Here is a 17,552-nt window from a genome sequence, read left to right as displayed (position 1 = left end):
AATGCCCTCTGACTTCCCCGTATGGAAATATTTCTCTGCTTTTTCTGATATTTCTCTGCTGAAAAACTCCTCCAGATGACATCACCTGGAGGTGTTTTTCATCTTAAGGGGTCCAGATGATGTCATCTGGAAGAGCTCTGAAAAGTAGGTTGACCATGATTACAAACTCCATTGTATGAGCGACAAGATGAGATCATTTTCACTGAGGGTTCCTCCAAGAGATGTCATTTGGAGGCATTTTTCAGCTAGAAGACATCTTTTAATATAGGGAAGTCAGAGTGATGATTAATGACTGTGATGATTATTTATATGTTCTACCCAAACTGGAACCAAAAGAACCAAGTTAAATATGGGTGAAGGCTTTTAGTGTGCAGGTGTGTGTGTAAGGTTAACCTGCCCACATTGCATCTGTCTTTCATAATGCATGACCTCAGTATCACTGTGTCACTCTAACCCTTCAGGGGGAAGAAAGAAGGATCGAGAGAAAGGAAAACTACATGAATAATTAAGTTCAAATCAGCTCCATCCCTTCATCCTCTCAGCGTAATGAAGTCAATGCCGGCAACTGAAGAGAGAAAGAGACGACTTCAGGCATCTGGGTACACATTCAGTCTTTGTGACTCAAAAGTTTCACCTTTTCATAATCTGTGTTTTATTTTTTTGGACAAAAGAAGTCTCTGGATCATCATGATACCATGGTGGCCCAACTGTTAGGGCTGGCCTTTTTATTTCTACCTCCCAGTCTGGTCACTTTTATGACACATGGTAAGAGCTTTACACTTTTTCTTCACATTTATTTAAGGTTCAGTTAAAAATACGTTTTTTATTGTTTTTCTATAAGGTGATTTATGATGCTGATGAGCATATTAAGGCAAGATTACTGCTGCTGCAAGTCATTTTGCAAGTTCATTTTTAAAATGGTATATGACACATTCTGTTGTAACAATCGTGATATTTGACACTGTAGGTTGACAACAAGGTGCATTATCTTCTTCTGTTTTTGTTCTGTCTTACGTGACACAATGCAAAAATAGTTGATAATTTAAATCAAACAATTACATTTACAGATTGGGAAATCTTACAGCTAAAATCAAAAAATTGTCAGTGACGTTTGCTGGTAAAATGACATGTAATTTCCTCAAAATCTTAGGAACTTAGAAACTCCTCGTTTGGTTTCAGGCCAAGCTGCTGCCTATTGGGGAGTGCATAGATAACAGAGGAACTGGATATCTGGTTAATAAAGTAAATCTGATGGGAAAACTTTACTAAAACAGTTTAGGAATCCCTCATTAAACTATTAGTGCGTCTGAAAACTGCACTGTAATCAGCCCTGTAACTTAACACTGGCGGTGCACAAAACACCACCGTGTCTTTTTCCTTAACACACACAAACACTTTTACATGCATATCTGTGTGTATGCTCTTCCTCCTCAAACAGCTCAGATCAGTACCAACGGGGAGGTGGTGTACCAGAACACCAGTGTGTATGGCGTAGTGAACAAAGCAGTGATCTTGGCGTGTGGCCCCACCTTACCTGATATGTACATCTGGAGCTTTACCAAACCGGGCACTGAAGCCATAAAAGCTGTGGTGTATGATTTAGGGGAAGGGCCAAAGGTCCAGAGGCTGGCCGAGACCCTCGGGCAGCTGGCGGTCATCTCAAACAGTGCAGCTGTGAGCCTGGACAACCTGCAGCTGGATGCACAGGGTCTGTTCACCTGCCAGGCTTTCTATGACATTAAAGGGGAGCCCAAAGCCTATTACTACTATGTGCGCCTCATTGTCCAAGGTAGGACATTACATATTCTGGGGACAGATAGGATAGACTGAAATGTTCTTTTCTTGTCCTACATAAACAAATACAGCATTTTTGATAAGAATTTTTCAAATTAAGTCATTGTAGCATTAAGTCATTGTACTAGTTGAAACGAAATAAACTCAAATGAATAAATAAACTGAAATACTTTTCGCATTACTGATCCTCTGTAACAATATGTTGTGGCTTGTTATAATATAGAGCCTGTGGTTGGGCTAAACAGAAGGCTGCCAGTATAAACCAAGACAAGCAAAAATAAAAAACATCAAAATTAAAACCTGACAAATTCAGAAAGTATAAAAAAACAAAATCCTCCACAAAGCCCCACACAACCTGCTAAAAATGTCTAAAAAGAGAATCAGATGCGCGTGTTTCACTATTTCTTGTTCTGTGGCTGTTCCACTGTTGTCTCCCTACCAATGTTGAGACCAGTTTTGCAACAACCCATGGAGTTGCAGATGTAACTACAGGTGATGGCTATGTTACCTGGACTTACCAAGCACAGTCAGGCCTTAGTGTACAGAGAAGCTCAGCTTTCATACTAGTGAGTTTTCTCCTTGATCTATAGTCCAATTTCATGAAATATGTTGGGTTTTTTTTTCTTTCTAAACATTAAGTTATAGACTGAAAATGTTAGGCTCATGGTTACAGTAAAGAGGGAGTAAGAGCGTCATGTCAAAAATGTAAACATTTGATTACCAGCAGCTCAATAACTCATATTAGTGTCCTTTGCCTATTTTGTAATTTTACACAAATTACAACTACTCATAAAACCCAAGCAACATGACATCAATGTATGAAAGAGCTAGGTCTTAAACCTGTGAGCCCTTTCTCAGCTTGAGGCCTTTACCATGACATACTACAGGTGGAAAGGTAATATGATGTGTCTGGATACACAGATTTACTGAACAATGCTCCTGATCTGTATTAGCAACACTAAACTGACTACATGTGTGACTTTGTCTTGCATGCAGTTCCCATCAGTAAGCCTACGCTCCTGATGAGTAATTTATCCCCAGTGGAAGGCTCCACACTGTCGATAACCTGCATTTTGGAAAATGGGACGGGACCGATCCAGTATATGTGGCAACAAATAACTAGCAATGGCACCATCACAACTTTCGCACAGGGCAACAAAAACATGCTCAACGTGACCAATGTGAGACGAAACCACACCGGCTTTTACCAATGTGTTGCCACCAATCCCGTCAACAGTGAGACTTCAAACCAGTCATGGCTGAATATCATCTGTGAGTGTTTGCATAGTTAAAGCATAGATTTGAGTTTTGGCAATATGATTATAATAACATTTTGTGTTTACAACACTGAGGTCAGCCACTAATTTTACCAGTGAAGAGGCTTTTCTTCATCTGAGCAACAAGAAAGAATTGAACTGGTGACTTAGAGAACTGTTCAAACCACAATTTATAATTACAGTCCTTAAAAAGGAGCAAACGGAAAAAAGAATGTTAATGTCTTTTCCATCTAATCTGGATCTTTCTTCTCTTTGGCATTTGATGAGTAATCAATAAATGAATCATTTGTCACATGTAGAAAATGTCATCTTGTGACATGTCTTGAATCATAACTTTGATAGATCATTATTCACTCTGGTTCCTGTTTTTGTCATAAGTTAGCTTTTGTGGGCAACTTAAAATTCTGACTTATTGCAAATTTCATCTCCTCTGTTGCTTTGGCATTTGAAAGACACACTTTTTATTGTTTCAGCTTTCATTTTTTATTTTTTGTATGTGAAAAATCTGCCTGTACTTTGTGTTAATATCTGAATGCCAGGATTTAAACGGGAGCACATTATCTTCTACAGAGGACACTGGCAAACAGCTGTTTGCCAGTGTCCTCATGTATCAGCTGAACATGACCTCATGAGTTCAAATAACCAAAAGCAGAAAGTGACTATTGGACTTTCATTTACCAACTGACCAAAAACCGGGTTAGAATTGTTGCAGGGCAGACTATAAGCAGGAAAGCAGGAGATCTGGTTGTGTATGCAACATGTTTATCTCCTTTCTCCTCAGTCGGCCCCGACACGCCTCAGATAGATGTGACTCCGTACACTATGACAGAGCGGGGCTACTCAGCACTGGAGAGAGACACTGTTTCTTTGCTGTGTCAAGCCCAGTCCAATCCAGCCAGTCAGTACGTCTGGTTCTACAACAACTCTCAGGTCTCTGCTGGACCACAGTTCACCATCATTAAGATCCTCCGGATGCACACCGGTGACTACGCCTGCCTAGCGCACAACACCTACCTAGACACTCGGGCCAAAAAAACCATCAGCCTGACAGTCTACTGTGAGTGTGACCTCTGACTCTCACCCTGGACCAAGCCACGAGTCCTTGTGCTCCTCTTTCAACCTCTCCACTCAGTGCTGACCTGTGTTCTTTTGGCTTGGTTCTGCAAATGGCATGGAGTGTAATGAAAATCACATGTCAGTACAACTAATTATTTAACTTTCAATTAAACCTGTCCTGCCTTAGGTGTCTCGCAGAAACCTCTTTCATTTCCTCTCTTTTCATCTTTGAAAGATTCTTGTTCCTGTACATCACCTTTCACATTTCAAGCGCTGTACACTCACCTAGACTCAACCAGCTTGAAAATCCACTTGCACTCATACATGCACACACAAAGACAAGCACACACAGCAGAGTGTGGAAGTGCTGCAGACCTATTCTCCTGTTCGGACCATCTGGGAAGCTGATGGATGTCTCTGACAGGTACCTCGCTGTGATGTCACAGCTATGGCAAGCATTGGTTAGCTAGAAGGCCGGTGCTTGTCATTTACTCTCCTGTTTGCTTTTGCTTTTTTATGCTTGTAACTTGGGAGTCTGAGACAAAACTCACCAGTTATTTTTAAAAGAGAGAGAGCATACCTCTTTTATCTCTTTCACATAAGAAAGACAGACTTTATGGGACATGAAGCACTGTGTTACCCAAATCTATCCCGAGAGATGCATGTAAACTAATCTAAAGAAAAGCACATTGCTTAATTATTCTCTTGCTTAAATATATATCACACCAAATACTGTAGCCCTCAGTGGTGGTAGGAGACTAAGTACATTTACTCAAGGATGGCACTTAAGTACAATTTAGGTGATTTACTGGAGTATTTCTATTTTAAGCTAATTTTCACTTACTCCATTACAATTCAGAGAAAAATATTGTATTTTTTCCTCCACTGCTTTTATTTCACAAATTTTGTTTAATTACTACTTATTTTTAATTGCTATTGCAAATTCTAATTAACTAATTAAGGAAAGGTGTTCAAGACAGTGGTGAGACCAGAGATGTTTTTCGGCTTAGAGACAGTGGCACTGAAGAAAAAACAGGAGGCAGAGCTGGAGGTAGCAGAGCTCAAGATGTTGAGGTTCTCTTTGGGAGGGATGAGGATGGACAGGATCAGGAATGAGGACATCAGAGGGACAGATCATGTTAGATGTTTCTGAGATAAAGTCAGAGAGGACAGATTGAGGTGGTTTGGACATGTTCAGAGGAGAAACTGTGAATATATCAGTAGAAGGATGCTGAGGTTGGAGCTGCCAGGCAGGAGGTCTAGAGGAAGAGCAAAGAGGAGATTTATGGATGTAGTGAGGGAGGACATGAAGTTAGTTGGTGTGAGAGAAGAGGATGCAGAGGACAGAGTTAGATGGAGGCACATGATTCGCTGTGGTGACCCCTGAAAGGGAACAGCACAAAGGAAAAGAAGAAGAAGAATTAACTAATTAAATTTTATGTATTATTATAGATCATTTGGTAAAACCATAAATTGGTAAAAAGAGATTAAGTAAAGAGTAAAGAGATTAAGGTGTTATTTCTAATGGTAGTGGAGTATTTAGGCAAACACTAGCACTTTTACTTGATTATTAAGTTTGTGTTCCTCTGGTAGCCTATACTCATTTTTCAAGATAACATTGTGTAACCCACACTTATCCCCTGCAGACCCACCCGATGGCTCCCCCTCCTGTTCTATGGAGGCAGCTCGGAATTACACGGCTCTGAGTCTGCACTGTTCTTGGCCTGGTGGATTCCCCTCCCCCTCTCTTCAGTGGACTGGATACCTGAATTTTGTGGGAAAAGACCATGTTGATGCAGGGCAGCATGCAAATCCGCAGATCAACACTACCATTTTGCAGCAATCTGAAGGCCTGGTGTCCAACAACAGCTTGTTTACGTGCATAGGCTCCCACCTGGCCCTCAAGCAGTCAACAACGTGCAGCACACACACCTGTGAGACCAAAAAGACAAACATTAGTTTTTGTACACTCGCTGTTCTCCCAACCTCTCACTTTGGTCCCTTATTCTCCACCAGATATTCCTCCTACAGAGCCAGAGTGCTTGGCCTATGAGACAAACAACAAGCAGTATTTGATCCTGTCCTGCGCCTGGGAAGGTGGGGTTCCAAAAGCATTGGTGTGGTGGGAGGGTCCAGGTGACCAGGGCAAAAGTGGAGAAGAAAGCTCCAGCATCCTGATTCTTCACTATGGCACTGCCCACAGTGGGAAGCCATACACTTGCCATGCTAAACATTCACTCCTGGCTAAATCCAAAACCTGCAACGTCACACTGGGTCTGTGCACACTCTTAACACCCCCTAACAACAAATAACAGATATGGTTTGTTAATAATTAACTTAGATTTTCACTTGTCACCATATTCACAGAGGTCCCTGTGTTGCTATCACAGCGCAGAGTTGTGTCTGTATACGAGGGAAGTGATGTTCAGCTCACCTGCAACCTGAGAGCCAACCGTCTTCCTGTCAAAAATATCACCTGGTTTAACAATCAGGGTGAAGACATCCGAGAAACTTCAAAGTACATGCTTCTGCGAACATCTGATTGGGCCAATCTGACTGTGAGAGATACGGAGGAGAGTAAAGACAGCGGCGAGTACAGATGTTCCACTTCCAACGCAGTCGGAGAGGCTGAGCTCAATGTCACTTTAATTGTAAAGAGTAAGATTTTTTCAGCTGCATGCCAAAATGATAGCTTTGTAAAATAAGTTAAACTTCTTCCCTGTTGAGTTAGGTGAGAAGCTTGATACCACTTCTGTATCTGCAGGGGTGGGGTCAGAGAGGGGGTCTGCCAGAGTGACAAGGTGGTAGGTAACAGCTGTAGAGCTTACAGCACATAGACAACTGACCAAATATGAGGCTAAAATAAATGATTATCATTATAAATCAACAATGGTTAATATTATGTAAATTATATAATATTATATTAAATAAAGTAAATATTTTGTATATTTTATCACTAAATTAGGCAGGTTATCCGTCCAAGGGTTTTACGTCTTCCCAAATGTTTATTATTATATGTTTATAGCTATTTGGAGTAAAATGAAAAAGTTACATATTTGGCTTTTCATACACTGAACAAACACTTTAACAATCACATTAACATTAATATACAGTTTATTATATCCATAAAAATCCTTTCCTAACTGGACCATCCTATTTGTTAGTGTGTCCCCGTTTAGTTACCCCTATAAAAGAAATTCCTAGATCCACCTGTGTGTATCTGTACTATAAATACGAATCTACAGTCAGTTGCTTTTGCTTTGCATAAAGACTGAAATGGCTAAAATGGTAAGTTGTCTTTACAGGGATACTGTTAGTACCCGACTATGGGTTATATGGCCAGGCACAGTGATTTTCTGCAGTGTTGTTTGGCAACCAACACATATTGGCACATATCAACAAAAAAAAAACAATAAAACAAACAAACCAAAAAATCCCCTGTGGTCGAGTGCCTCCCCCAACCACTTAAACTGTAGTTTACATGCATGTCTGTCTGAACTCATATTCTCAAGTTCATCTGTGCTATAAGCTACAACAGGCTATATTAATTAGTGAGCTTTCACGATTTTAGTGATTTTATTACCTTAGGACAGACCCAGGTTAGCTGTTTGCCCTTTGTAGTAAACTAGTCAGCTAACCAGCAAGAAGCAGAGGCCGGGGCTGAGGCAGAATGATGTGGTGTCAAAACAACTGGTAGAATAAAGGACTAAATGTGTGCGGATGAAGTTAATTGCCGGTGGTTTCATGCCAATCCATATATTAGTTGCAGAGACCTTCAAGTCAACAGCCAGATGAAATACGGAAAAGCCTATTTATGTTGTTTTTTTCTTCTCTTTATCAGGGCATCCAATGCCTCCTAATGTGACTCTAATCAAAGTGATGTACAACAGCTTACAGCGTAACGAGGTGGAGCTCGAGTGGCAGGTACACAATGACAAAGGAGGAGGGTGGACAGGTTTCTTCCTGGAGCACACATGGATATCAGAGCGGCCGGGAAGAAGAGGCAGGAGCAATGACTCAAAGATGGAGATAGAGGAGAGAATTGGTCCACCAGTCTGGTACACTACAAATATCCAAGACCCTGATGCCAGGATTCATACAATAGGAAAACTGACACCAACTGCAAACTACAAGTTCCGCATTACACCCGTCAACCACCGCACAATTGGATACCCCTCTGAAGCAAAGACTCCAGGTACAGTTAGTGAGCAGAGTGAGGAAAGTGTGTCCAGATATGGGATATTGAGCTGAGCAAAGACAGGGAATTGAGTCAGGGATGATTTAAAGCCCATAACAGACGGGAGAAACATGTCATCATGTAACATTTTAAAAAGTGTCTGTGTCTGTGAGTTAGGTGTTGATTCCAACACTGTAAATGCCAGTGTATTGTTGTGATTGCTATTATAATGACACTCTAACATCTTTGTTTTTTCTTTTTTTGCTGTCCACTTAGGTGAAAGACTCACAAATGCCTGTTCAGACAATTACACACACCTCACCATTTCACACCTTCCTCTACCTCCTTCCCTGCTCCTGACTTTTCCTCAAACTCATCCCGTGTGCTTCTTTTTAGAAATACTTTAACTGCACAAAGCCAGGTGTAGAAGGGCCTATTGGTCAGGCTTTAGCGTAGCATAGTGCTGTGGTTTTCAACCCGTGTACAGTCAACGTGTGGACTTACTGTAAGTCAGCAAATCCACACTCCAGTCAACAGATGAGAGGACTGATTTAAATGTCAGACAAACCTATTGAGAACTGGGAAGTTGGTATGTTTTAGGCTACAGAAACAGTGACATGGGTTGAGAACCACTTCAGGAAGAGGAAACATGGTTTTAAAAAGTGTTTTGTCAGAGATGTACTGTTCTGCAATGTGTAACTGTGATTTGTTGCAGCGGAACCACGCAACAACATGTACCCTGCTGTGGTCGGAGCAGCTATAGGCGGGATGCTCTTTGCCGCCATCATCACAGTGCTGCTGCTTGTGTACATAGTCCGCAATCGCAACAACAATCCTCGTGAGTTCCATACACCACCACGATTATCCTAATGAAACGTATATATACATCCATGTCCCATTATGTGGCATTCACACCGTTTCCTCCCACAGGACTACATGACATGTTGTTTGGCTCGTGAGTATCTGCATTTCTGTCTATATTCAAGACCAACAATGAAAGATTTGCTGTTTGTAATGATGCTGGGAGTTAAATGTCTAGAAATGCCAGTAAAAGTGTTTTATCTTCCGGTGTCACCAGGCAGCACAGCCAGTCGAGGGAAAATATTAATTTCCCAGAGGATGAAGTGGTAGGCGGGGCAGAGGGTGGAACAGAGGAGATTGTTGGATCCCCCACTACAGGCAAGATGCAGCAACATGAAACACGTAGAATAAATACAATCTCACACTAATTTCACGCATTTTTTTTATGTCATTTCGAAAACTACTGAACAACAAACAGAAATTAACTGCTTGATTTACATATAAATAATCCAAAAGGGGAAGTTGTTTTTTTAATAGTGAAAACAATCTTTTCATTAAACACTGACTGATTACAATAAGGGATTATTAAAGGCAATGCTCTAAACTTAAATGTCGTTTCTTAATTTGAAAACTAATATTATTTTGTTTCACAGAAATAGCATTAGTTACATGTGGCTTTTTTATTTGTGTCAGAAGGCTGAAAACAACTCAGAGTCAAGGATGAATTAATTAATTGAAGTCCCTGCACAAGAACCCACCTATAGTCAAGTTGAAATTGGGTGAGGTCTGAACATAAATGTAACTGTAGCTCACCAGATACCACAGGTTAGCAAAGATGTTAATTCCATTGTGTTGATTCTTGCTCAGACGTTAGAAGGTCTCACTAGGCAACAAAACCTGGGAGAACAGACTTTTGTTCTACCGGATGCTGAACCTTGACACTGATCTTTTCTAGGTTCATCCATAGCTTTACCCCGGGCAGCTTCAGCCCTCACAACCTCACCCTTGAGTGCCACCCCTACAGCCAGCCAATCCCCCGCCCCTGGAGATGACAATGAACCTGTCAGTGTCACCATCACTGTCAAGGCTACAGGCTCATAGTTGTGCAACAAGATTTTTGTAAACACTCTTTACAACATGTGTAGCCAGTGATTTAGATCTGTACTGCAACAACTGCTCCATATATATTGGTCCTCATATAGTGTTTTTATAGTGTTTAGTGATTTTGTCAAACCATTATCTAAAGCATGGGCATAAAGGCTCATTGATTTCTACATTAAATTGTATGTATACCATTCAGTTTTGTTTTTTCATTTTTACTTGAACAGTCCCACTGTTCACTTATCAATCCACTCCACATTCAAAAAAACATTACTGTTTGCCTATTGTCCAAAATTGGGCTCCTCACATATTTACCTCCCTAAAATGATCATTTTCTGAGTTCACAATCCTTAATGTGTCCAAAGTTAGTGCTTTCATCATTTATTATATCGGTCCAGAACAAACAAGTTTTCTAAAAGACAAAACATTGATTTGCAGACATGGTCACTTCTCCATGTGTGCACCTATGTTGAGCTCGTTCACTTACTTGCCCTAAACAAAACCTAATAACTAACTAACCTAAAATAACCTAAGTCCTTAGGGTTGTGGCAACTTGTCGACTTGACAGATGCTCGGAAACAAAAAAAAGAAGTGCTCTCCTGACATCAACACAAAAGCTCCTTAAACGATAGAAATACATGATAGCAATAAAACACAATATATACAGGTTTTTTTCCAATGTCCACATAACTTTGTATTTGTTTGCACAGGCTCCTCATGTGATCGGCAGTACAATCTTCTGAGTGCTGACGATGTCGCCAAGCTTCTGTTTTATCTTAACAAAGAGACGTTTAAACTCCAGACCGTCACCCTGTAAATTACAGACACATAACAACATTTTTGAGATGAAAACACACAATCACACAATGAGCTCGGCCTATTGTTAGACCGACTCAGTTAATTACAATCAGCCCCTACATTTCAGTTCAAACTTTTCGTAAAACCATAGACGAGCAGGGCACATGATGTCAAATAAACTCACAGGTAAATCATTCACTGGACAGTTTAAATTCTCAATCTATTCAGAAATGTTGATACACACCTTGGACAGTCTGAAGTCCAGCAGCACTCTTTGATTCAATTCTAGCAAATGGACTTTGAAGATGAGTTTGTTGTTGCGTTTATCCAGTGTGCTCACTGTCACCTGAAGAGCAAAAAGGATCATTAGTGTTTCCTGTGGACTATGGTCCAGAACAGTTTCGGTTAAAGATGAGCAGATAATGAAGTGTGTTTCACTCTTGTGGACCCAAACTTGCATAACGTTTAGAATATCATATAACTGCTAATGTCTAATGCTTCAAATGTATATGTTGCCAAAGTATTTGTTTGAATCAAATTTACCTGTTTGGCACAGGTGAGTTTGAAGCCAAGTGCCAAGCCATCACAGGTGTCTTTCAAAGCAGATAAAGAGGCTTCACCATTCACAGTTGTGAAAAAACGTGTCATTCTCCGCACTAATCTCTGCCACGGTGACTACACAAACATAGCAAGAACAAGTTATACGTTATGTAAGAGAGGATGTAAGACATGGGATTATTAAAAATTGTATAGATTTTGACACATAAAATACAAAGCAAAAGAAGACAAATTGATAAAAGTGATGAAAACAAAAACGTATTGCTTCCAGAGTTTGAGATAGCACATAAACAGACATTGTCAGGTTTATTACACAATACAAACTGAAGTAGTACTAAGTATCGGAATTACCTGACTGGCTCCCGGCGTTCCCAATAGCTGACTACCCAGTAACATGTGCTCTGGCTTGGTCGGTTGCGAGAAGCTGACCTGACCGTCAGTCTGGCTGATTACCAACATAGCTTCCCAGGCACCTGGTGCGAGATCAGGCTGAGAGCTTGAAAACTGCATCCTGTCATCACTGGAGGGAGAAACATGGTTTTTAACACTGCATGCACAAAACCAAACACGCCTCTGATTTATAGTAAGTATACTGCTCTAACCTGTTGGTCCGGGATTCGAGTCCCACATCTGATCGAAGAAGTTTGTTTCCTCCTGAGCCCAGAGGGCCTAGTGGTTGTCTTACACCTGAAGAGATACACATTATACATCACTGCACTAAATGTTAAAACTCAAAGTGGAGCTGACTACATTATACTGACACTTGCCTTGTGTAAACCAACGGTCTTTCTGTATGTCAGCAATGGTAATGCGTGCATTTGGACTAGCCAGCAGTAATTTAGACAACAAACCTGTAGAGAGATGTGCCATGCAAATTAAATAACGCTGCAAAACAGTTTACATTTAAAACTGTATCATTTGGTACCTACTAAGAGGCAGTGGTTGTATTTTCTTCCAAGGAGGTAGGTATGTTTTCTTTTGAAGCCAATCTGAGTACTCTTGGCAGCTCTCAGTGGGCTGGTCCCACGGCAACTCTGACAAACAAGCAACACAAAGATGTTGGCACAATGTTTCCACCTGTCAGCTGAACAGAGACAATGCTGCTATAAAGCTGAGCAAATGCAATACCCTACAACACACTATAAACTGAACACATCAACAATAATAAGTAGAAACAACACCTCTCTGACTGTCTCAAAAATAAATACATAAATAATATTAAAAATTTAAAATCATAACCATTACAAATCCAAGTCTGTTGTATTATACTTCTTCTACTGCAGAAGCATATATGATATTGCATCTAAACCCTCTTAACACAGATGTTACCTCCAGCCAGCATGGCAGCAAGGACAATTCCACAAGCCCAGATATCTGCAGGCTGAGCTTTGTACTCTTTTTGACTAAGAAGCTCCGGGGCCACATAAGGAAGAGTCCCACAGAGTCGACTTAGAAGACGCTCCTGTCCTTTAAAACGAAACATGGTAGCCAGGCCAAAATCTGACAGCTTCAGGTTATCTAAGAATAAAGAACAACAACTGGATAATACAAAAGTAACAAATAAACGCTGCATTTTTTAAATACACATATTACATTTCCTGACCTTTGTCATCCAGCAAAACATTCTCTGGCTTTATGTCTCTGTGGGTGATGCCAACACTGTGCAGGTACTCCTGCAAAATGGCAACTTTTAATTTAAGAACAGGAAAAATAATGTATCAGCATCAACACACATATTTACTTGACTCACCACAGCTGCTATCAGCTGCTGGAAAAATTTATGAGCATCTTTCTCTGGCATCCCCACATCAGGCTCTAAAAAAAAAAAAAGTACCATTTAATGAGGCAAATTAATATCCACTAAGCAAAGATCTTTTTAAAAAAGCAGTAAGAGAGTAATTTATTAAGCTTAGATTGGCCTTTTATTACTATCTGGAATAGTAGAATATAAAAGAGCAAAATGCAAAGGACAATATTCTTCTGACTATAAAGTCAATTAAAATCAGATTCATTTGAAATTTGAGTTGCATACTAAAGAATGAGTTTGGATAAAAAGTTATGACAACAATTCTCACGGCAATTTAAAAAAGAAAAGCCACCTTAAAGTTATTATTATTGTTGTTGTTGTTGTTATTAGCTTATTACTGAAAAAAATTACTTAAAAGTACATTAAAAGCCCTTAACTGTTTATTTAAAGTTGATTGTAACAGTTTTTGTTGCACTGCTATCTAAGCTGTAAAACGTATATATGAATAAAAGTGAAATGGCTGTTATCACAGAAGAGCTTTACATCATGGTCTAAAACACAATACTTCTAAGTATGATTCATGGAATGTTAAGTTGGCATATAGTTGTAACACTGGAAGAAAAGATACTGACGCTGACGTTGTTCAACATTAGAATTAACAAATGTTTGGTCAAACCCTCCAAAACCTTAGCCACCTGCAGATGTTTGTCTCACCGATTCTATCAAACAGTTCTCCTCCGGTGCAGTACTCAAGGAAGAGGTACATGGTCGATCCTTCTTTCCGATGGCCATAGAAACGCACAATGTTGTCATGGTTGAGCATCTAGCAAAATTGTAGTAAATGTTGGAGTATGTGCACACAGGAAGACTCACATAAAGCGGCGCTCACAGCCAATGGCTCTGTTTAAATAACAGTTTTATTTATTATATTTCCAAGCACTAGCCAACAAACACTGAATACACTGAAGGAGAGTGACCTACCTTGTGGATGCAAATCTCCTTCCTGACATTCTCAGCACACTCTTTAGCCTGAGAGGTATCAATCACCTTCACTGCAACCGCCTCCTCTGTGTGTCTGTTCACCAGCAGTCTCACTCTGAGACCACAGACACAAAGAAATATGGCAGATTAGAGAAAGATGAAAAACTACTGATGACAAGTTATTTTTAATTAGACAGGACTGAGCATATTTCTCAAAGGCTAAATAAATGGGGGATTGATAAGTATCACATAAGGAACACAGTGTCAGGATGAGACTTTTTAACTCTAAAAATAAAGGGGTAGAGTCAATGTTAGCAGAAAATGACATTAGCAGAGCTGACAAACCATAAAGACTCGTGTTTGTTTGTCAGCACCCGGGAATGAAAAACTATCGATAATGTAAATATAATGAAGGATTCGTACTCTCCGTAAGCTCCTTCTCCCAGTGTCTGAACCAGGTCCCAGTCCTGCACGAAAGGCACCGCCATACTGAAGACGATCTGGATCAAATTGTTTTAGAGGAAATCATACTTTAGGAGATATGCTAAGCGTTTAAAACTATATCAGTCAAACTGTTCTGAACCAGTGCTGTTAAATTCCATGATCTCACTAACGTTACGCTAAACAAAAAGAAAGTCAAATTCAAACTGGTAGTAAACTAAGATTAACTCTCTTACCCGAACAGCTTTTCTCAGCCACTAGCGTCCTACAATTGTAAGCACTTATAAATATCAGATAAACCTTTTAATGTACCTGAAACTGTGAACGTAACACAAAAATTGGCGCGTTACTGTTGTATTTGAGGTCACTTCCGCTGCCGTTCTTCTTCTCCTTCTCCTTCTCCTTGTTCTTCTTCTTTTGTTTTTCACTCCCTCACCGTTCGTTACTGCCATCTGCTGGAGTTAGCTCATCCAAGCATTGTCCGGTTCAGGTTCCCGGGCGGCTGAGGAGGGGTCCACCCTGTACTCAGGCCGTTCGTTCAGGTCTGTAGCAAAGACTGTAGAAGCCAGCAGGCGAAACTCCGGTGCTGCTTTTACGAGCGATTAAAGCAAAGAAATGTTATATTCTCTTGTTTCATAAAATGCTATATATTCTATTCTATATCTATATATATCTATCTATATCTATCTATATCTATATCTATATCTATATCTATATCTATATATATATATATATATATATATATATATATATATATATATATATATATATATATATATATAAGGTGCCAGTTATAGCCTCCCTTAACTGTAAAATCTGTCAGTATAGATTTCCTTTAGAATTACATTATTACATTATCCATTTTCTCCGATTTCCATTTGTACAGTAAAAGTGATTTCAGCTCACATTTTTCTACAGCATTGTATTTATTGTAACTGTATAAGTGTATTGAATATGTTGCTGGGCATGTTTTTAGCTCGCGCTGCTAACTGTGACAGACCTGACTCGGTTCACTTTGAGTGTGAATACTGGGCTGTGTCTACTGTACTGATGTTTAACAGCTCACCGACTGTGAGCAAGGCCTTGACACCTTCCTGGTGCAGTCCAGAACACACACCTCCCGTGAGAGTCCCCAGGTCAGAGCAGATCATTGCTGAACACAGTTATTTCCCCCGCTATAGTCCAAGGATTACCATGAATATTGAGTAAGTCATGGGAGAACAGAGCCACGCTACAGTTTACACTGATTGTGGAGTAGCTGAGACATGCACCATGTGGGAATGTGTAGATCCCGCAGTCACTGCTAATGTAAACACCAAGCTGACCAGGTGGAGGATTTAATTTACTTATTCCAACCAAACACCTTTTATATCTTTGAAGATCGTGGGAAACTATTTTTAAATGTTTTAATTGGAATTTTAACCTATTAATTAGAAAATTATTATTTACATTACAGTTATATGCAGTATTTTTTACTATCCATAAAGAAGAGGTAAAAAAAAATGTTATACCATCTTTATGGGCAACAGTGTAAATAAAAACATATAATAGTGTGTATGTTTTTATTTTATTTCTTTGTGTGGGGGTGGCTGTAGCTCAGTTGGTAAAGGTAGTAATACATGGACCACAGGGTCAGTAGTTCAATCCCCAGTCCCAGCTATATGTCAAAGTGTCTCTGGGCAAGACACTGAACCCCTAACAGCCCATTCCCCTCCCTAGCTATGCAGTGCTGGTCCAAGCCTGGAAGAGCATCTGGCGTAATAACTAAGCAAGTTAATATACTGAGTGTGGTATTTGTTTTATTTAGGTGAAATAGATACATTTCTGGGAAAAAAGGTTGTGAAAAACTGAAATATTATTAAATTTAATAAAGTAAGAATTTATATTAGGATATAGGATCTGCACTTTTTTTCTTGCCTTCATTTTAGGTAATTTCAAATCTACACAGTATACAGTACCCACACAGACAAAACAAAAAACACAACATCTATGATTGTGTTATTTCTATCTCAGTCCTGTAGCTATTTAGCCAGCTCTGCTTCATCAAAATGTAATCATAATGTACCAGCAATACTACTGCTATTGTGTAAGATTTTTGCAATAGAACAAATCCCGAATATCCAGAAACACCTCAAGTTAACAGTTTTGGCTTTTGCTTGGAAACACAGAAAGAATTTACACTTTTTATGAAACTATGCAGACAGCTTCCTAATATCAAAACTGTTAAAAACACATCTAACATTTTTATATTGCTAAAAATGCAAAATGCAGCCCAGACCCAAAGGGAGGAAAGATCAGTGGGGCCATGGGCCACGGGAACTGTTTGAAGTGGCTTTATGTCACCACAAAGACAATATAAAAACAATGAAAAAGACTTTCCAGAATTTCCACATTATAAAACTATAAAGAGAGGGAAAATTAAAAATTCTGAAAAGACAAACAAACATTTCAATGAGATGAAAAGAGACACAGAACAACTACAAAGTAACACAAACTGACCCCAAAAATGAATACAAACATAAAAAAAATGTAATTTACACAAAGACACACAAAACAAATACACAGACAAACCTATAAAGTGAAACAAAACAACCAGAAACACAATGGATTATAAACAATGTGTTAGCATTAAGTCAGCTGAGTAACCAATTAAACAAATTGAAGCAGAGGCAGTTATTCAAATGACTGTAAAACCAAGGGAGAGCTACAGTCCAACCAGGCTGATGTGACTGGCTTTTCAATCAATAGTTTACTCAACATGTCAATACGTGGTGCTCATAAGTGCCTCTGGCTTTTGGGAAATGATGAAGCAAATGTTTGT

General features: G+C 39.5%; 2 protein-coding genes across 4 annotated transcripts; one reads left to right on the top strand and one right to left on the bottom strand.

Annotated features, from left to right (window-relative positions):
• The first annotated feature begins 548 nt into the window (after positions 1-548).
• LOC137109200 (V-set and immunoglobulin domain-containing protein 10-like 2) lies at positions 549-10,206 on the top strand. Its single transcript, XM_067494741.1, has 12 exons — positions 549-771; positions 1,412-1,789; positions 2,791-3,066; positions 3,853-4,128; positions 5,774-6,061; positions 6,144-6,401; positions 6,495-6,785; positions 7,969-8,322; positions 9,020-9,142; positions 9,235-9,259; positions 9,383-9,483; positions 10,061-10,206. Exons 1-12 carry the CDS (start codon positions 696-698, stop codon positions 10,204-10,206), a joined length of 2,592 nt encoding a protein of 863 aa, XP_067350842.1. The 5' UTR covers positions 549-695.
• chek1 (checkpoint kinase 1) lies at positions 9,623-15,372 on the bottom strand. Of its 3 annotated transcripts, none has more exons than XM_067494737.1 (14): positions 14,968-15,372; positions 14,714-14,790; positions 14,291-14,405; positions 14,024-14,132; positions 13,313-13,377; positions 13,166-13,235; positions 12,892-13,080; positions 12,492-12,596; positions 12,330-12,413; positions 12,165-12,249; positions 11,914-12,082; positions 11,548-11,679; positions 11,249-11,350; positions 9,623-11,017 (listed from the first exon to the last, which is right to left on the bottom strand). In XM_067494737.1, the coding sequence occupies exons 2-14, from the start codon at positions 14,776-14,778 to the stop codon at positions 10,922-10,924; spliced, it is 1,386 nt and encodes a 461-aa protein (XP_067350838.1). In that variant the 5' UTR covers positions 14,779-14,790; positions 14,968-15,372; the 3' UTR covers positions 9,623-10,921. The 3 variants fall into 3 exon arrangements, with proteins under 3 accessions (XP_067350838.1, XP_067350839.1, XP_067350840.1); XM_067494738.1 differs by having other exon boundaries at positions 15,044-15,372; XM_067494739.1 differs by lacking the exons at positions 14,714-14,790; positions 14,968-15,372 and having other exon boundaries at positions 14,024-14,209.
• Between the last annotated feature and the right edge of the window lie 2,180 nt (positions 15,373-17,552).

The sequence above is a fragment of the Channa argus genome, chromosome 24 (genome assembly GCF_033026475.1).
Source record: "Channa argus isolate prfri chromosome 24, Channa argus male v1.0, whole genome shotgun sequence".
Classification (NCBI taxonomy): domain Eukaryota; kingdom Metazoa; phylum Chordata; class Actinopteri; order Anabantiformes; family Channidae; genus Channa; species Channa argus.
This window is presented reverse-complemented; position numbering and strand designations above follow the sequence as displayed.